Source organism: Trypanosoma theileri (assembly GCF_002087225.1).
Source record: "Trypanosoma theileri isolate Edinburgh chromosome Unknown TM35_Tth_25_V1, whole genome shotgun sequence".
In the NCBI taxonomy this organism is placed as follows: Eukaryota; Euglenozoa; class Kinetoplastea; order Trypanosomatida; family Trypanosomatidae; genus Trypanosoma; species Trypanosoma theileri.
Genome location: NW_021639867.1, coordinates 120465 through 125364, shown reverse-complemented (window position 1 = coordinate 125364; position 4900 = coordinate 120465). Strand labels below are relative to the sequence as shown.

The 4900-nt window shown below is 39.3% G+C and overlaps 2 protein-coding genes across 2 annotated transcripts; both read right to left on the bottom strand.

Annotated features, from left to right (window-relative positions):
• Nucleotides 1-2: 2 nt before the first annotated feature.
• Nucleotides 3-3140, bottom strand: TM35_000251480 (PIF1 helicase-like protein; the record flags this gene model as incomplete). The annotated part of the gene is made up of 1 exon (XM_029027739.1): nucleotides 3-3140. A coding segment is annotated over one exon (3138 nt), but the record flags the coding sequence as incomplete, so codon positions are not given.
• A 788-nt stretch (nucleotides 3141-3928) lies between these two features.
• Nucleotides 3929-4516, bottom strand: TM35_000251470 (ribonuclease mar1; the record flags this gene model as incomplete). Its single annotated transcript, XM_029027738.1, has 1 exon — nucleotides 3929-4516. The coding sequence occupies one exon, from the start codon at nucleotides 4514-4516 to the stop codon at nucleotides 3929-3931; it is 588 nt and encodes a 195-aa protein (XP_028880917.1).
• Nucleotides 4517-4900: the final 384 nt, after the last annotated feature.

Below are 4900 nucleotides of genomic sequence, written 5' to 3'. Positions count from 1 at the left end.
TCTTCTTCTTCTTCCTCTTCTTCCTGTTGTTTTTCCTCCAAACTTGCGTGAAACTGTTTCGCAATTGGACACGCACGAATACTATTGTGCTTAAAGTTCATCAGTCGTATATTCTCCAAACACGTACTTCGACTAAGGGCCACATAGGCCTGACCAGGTGAGAAGAAACGATGCATAGATACCTCAATATGGGAGATGGTGAGGCCTTGGGCTTTATGTACAGTAATCGCCCACGCCTGCCGCAGTGGAATTTGTGTGCGGGTGGCCACAACAGTATCGCCCATATACCACTGGTGAGAAATGGGAGAAACAAACGCATACACATGCCGTGGAAGACGCACTAACCCTCCTTTCCCACTATTACTATTATTATTATTAATAGTATTATGAGTATTATTATTATTATCATAGCGATTTCTACGTAGGGTGTGATGTTGGGGTTGTAAATCTAACCGTACCACTGGAAGTCGCATCCGTCGGAATGCACTTTCATTTTCATTTTCATCTATATTATTATTATTATCATTATCATTATCATCTTCTTCATTTTCTTCCTGTGATGGTTGTTTTTGATCAAGTCCTACAAGACGACGTACATTCTGTACATGACTTCTCCCATAGACATCTCTGTAGGTGTTGTTGGTCAACTCTCTATATCGTAATCCCCGCTGCCGAAGAGCGAAGAAGAGAGATTGTCCAGAAGCCGTATCTACACAACGAAAGGCATCATTAATAGTCGCAAACCCACCACGTTGAAGTAAAAGAGATCCACGTGCAGAAGGTACATGATGTTCACGCGGGGCTCGCAAAACAAGTTCAATAAGTTCACGTGGATGTAAAAAACCCACCACTTCACCTACAGAACCATTTACTAAACCAAAACGTAAAGAAACATTTTGTAATAACATCACACGTGTACCTACTTTTAGTGAAAGTTCTGTTGGAAGTGTACTATCCTCAAACTTTACCCACGATGGGGGAAGAGATGTACGAAGACTTTCATGATTAAGAACATCTTCATCATTATCATGGGTATCGTAGGCGCGATAGACTTGCAATGGATAAAGAGTGTCTACTTCCTTTTCTTCTTGTGTAAATGCAGACATTCCACCATTATTATTATTATCACTATTATTATTATTATCGGGTTCATCTATTCCCATACATGCCCGCAGCAGACGTTCATTCTCTTCACACAAACCATTTTCTCCCATTATTGGTTTTTTCTTCTCTGTAGGAAGTGTCATTAAACCTTTTGGTTCTAACGCAATAAAGTGTTTCGCATTACGGGCCTCCACTTCCTTGTTAGTGGCACACAAACGTACATGTTGATCCTTTTCCTTCTCTACATTTGATTTTCCATCCATTATCATATCATCACTCACACTATTATTATTATTATTATTATCTGTGATAGATATTAAACGATCCCTTCTAGACTTTACACCCGTCGTGGGTGTAAAGGTACGGGATAGTAACATCTCATAACTCTCTCTTGAGAGTACACCGAGGCGTACATCATCCAACACCCGTTGAAAAGAAATATCTTGATTTTGTCTAAACTTATCGTGTAATACCACTGGTGTGAGATTTAATGCTTTCCAAGTCTCACTCTCAAAACAATACCGTAACTTTTTCTCTCCTTTTTCTCCTTCTTCTTCTTCTCCTTTATCATCATCTTCGTTTCCTTCTTCTTTATTTTCATTCCGCTGATCCCCATTATGTCTACGGCGTGAGGGAATAGGTGGGAGTTGCATGAAATCCCCACAGAGAATCACTTGAATCCCACCAAACACCTCCGCACTGCGGCCACGGCGAATGGATCGGGCAATCACATCTAATTTGCCCAACAGGGCGGGATCCATCATGGAGATCTCATCAATAATTAACGTCTCGCAGTACCGCCAACGCCCCGCGGCTCTTCTATTCCGCCGCACCCACTGCAGTAACTCCCGCGCCGCCTGATCCCCAAAGCGCACACCGGCAAAACTATTTATAGTGGATCCACGCACATGCAGCGCCGCAACGCCGGTGGTCGCCGTGACGAACACCACTCGACGGGTGTTTTCCCGCAACTCCCGCACAATCGCACGAATGAGACGCGACTTGCCGGTGCCCGCCCCGCCCGTAATGAAGAGATTGTGGCCGGCCCGCGCTAATGTGACCGCCCGGCGCTGCGCCGCACTGAGAGACTCCTCTCCATCCTCCTCCTCCACATCTTCTTTACTACTATTATTACTATTATTACTATTACTATTATTATTATTATTAGTAGTAGTATGAGGCTTCATATCCTTTTCTTTTTCTTTTCTTGATGGATTTGCAGTACCTTCTAATTGCGCAAGATATGCCGTTTCACTTGTCTCTCCACTTTCTTCTCTCACTTCAGATACACGTCGTTGTTGTTTCTGACGTTTTTGAGCCTCATCCTGCAGTAATTTCATGAATTGTTGACTTTCCTCATCTACAATACCATCATCCTCCTCATTCTCATTCTCATTCTCCTCATTCTTCTGTAGGAGATCATTGGAAGGTGTTAACTTTATCTTTTCTCTCTCCATGTGTTCTTCTCTTACCAATGATACTGGCTCCTGTTGTTGTGTCCCTTCTTTTTCCTTCTTCTTATTCTTCTTTTCCTTCTCCATTGCCATCCCATTCTTATTTTCTTTCTTTTTCTTTACGGATGACTCCACTTCTACTTCCTTCTTTATCATCATCATCTTCTTATTCGTATTCTTCTCCTGACTTCCCTTTCCACTGGTGTTTGGGTTCGTATTCTTTTTGTTGTTCTTTTTCTTCTTCTCATCATGATGGACCGCTGCTGTTGTTTTTTCAGGTCTTTCCTTCTTATTCTTCATTATTTTCATTTCTTCTTGTTGTTGTTTCTCGTTGATTGTGTTTGGTACCGGCGGCTGCATGACTGGTGATGAAATGGATGGTTCAACCGTACAAAATGAATCTTTACTTTTTACGGTTGACAAACGATGTTTGGATTCTTTCGATTGGACTTTTTCTTTTATTTGTTGTTTTCTTTTTCCCTCACGGCTTGCGTGTCGATAAGAGAGAAATAACACACTGTGGCCAACTCCCACAAGTGTGGACGTTGTGGTCCGTAATGGGGCAATAAGACGTGAGAACATATAATCCCTCAGAGTAAATATATTCAGTAAGAATATATATATATATATATATATATATATATATATTTCTGTTTAATCCTCTTTATTCTTCTTTTCTATTCCTTTTGATGTTTTTTTTTTCTTCTTGCTGTTCTTCTCTGCAGCAGCCAAGAATGGATCTTATTCCCAAGTTCTCTGATGGATATCTATATGTATCTATATCTATATTTATAAGTATATTGTTTAAGTGAATGAGTGTACCTGTACGTGAGAGCTAATGATGTGAGGAAAAAAAAAACAATAAAGATAAGTGAGAGAAGAGAGAATATAATTACATCCAATACTATTTCCTATCCATTAAAATAACTATATACATATGTACATATAGACTCCTTCCGGAAGTAATAGATAAAGACTCTGAGAATCCAAGAAAGAAGAAGAAGAGGGTTTCTTCGTTTTATAAAATCATAATTTCACCTCATTTAGAAGGAGAATACTGTAAATAAAAATAAATCCCCCACCGCACACACCCAGAAAAAAAAAACAGATAGACAGAATACCAGAAGCCATTCAACATTCTGCAAACGCTCGCATTGAGTAAATAAAAATAGAAACCGAAACAAAAAAACAAACAAACAAAATAAAGTGCCCTCTTTTATTCATTACAACCACACACACACACACACACACATCAACCTTATTTTTTTGTCGTACTGATCACAAAGAGAATAAAAGCACAATATATTAATATATATTAATTACTATATATAAATATTATATACATATATATATATAGGACTAGTTGAGGACTAACGCAGTGGGGGCTTATCCTTCATTAATGCCGCCACCTTCTTAAAGAGTGGATCCCCCGCATCTTTCATCAACTGCATTAAAATAGACTCCGACGTGGAGACACTACACCCATCCCGCGTCCATGCCTGCAGTAACTGCACAGCTGTCATATGATCCAACTCCCATTGACTTCCACATCCATCCACCGCTACCACTACTTTCTTCCCAATATCTAATAAAGCCGCCGCGGTCTGTAAAATACACACATGTGTTTCATTTCCCCATAATATCACTTGCCGCACTTCCGGTACATCTACGAGTTGTAATACTTCTGGTAATAACATGGAACTTTGGGTTTTGGGATAAATATGTGCATCTGCTGGGAGTTGAATGTGTTTAGATGTGGGTCCAACCCCTTTTGGGTACTGTTCCGTGACGATGAAGAGACTGTGTTGATCGCCCAGTGCGGTGTGGAGAGCCGCAAAGCGGTTGGAGACATGTATACAATTGGCGAAGTTCGCCACACGGGATTCCAACTTTTCTTGAATATCACAACAGAAAAAGGCAGTTTTGCAGGCACTATAGTGTTGGAGTAGTCTAGACATTATTTTTCTTTTTTCTTTCTTTATTCTTTATTCTTATTACTGTTATTACTTACTATTGTTTTTTCTGTTAACAGAGGAATGGGGAAATGTAAACCCAAGCCCCCGTTAGTTACGCTGACACCACACTTTTCTTTTTCATTATTTGATATTCACGACATCCATGTTCATATTAGAAAGGAAAGAAAAAAAACAAGAAAGAGAAATAAGAGAAATATCGAATTCTCTTTTTCTCTCACACTCTCTGATATTCTCAGAGAATAATAATAAAAAAAGGAAGTAAACAGCAGTTAAGTTTATAATAAATTGAATATGTATTTTTTTGATCCTACCAAAAACGTAAAGGTAGAAAAGAATGCATATATATATATATATATATATATATAT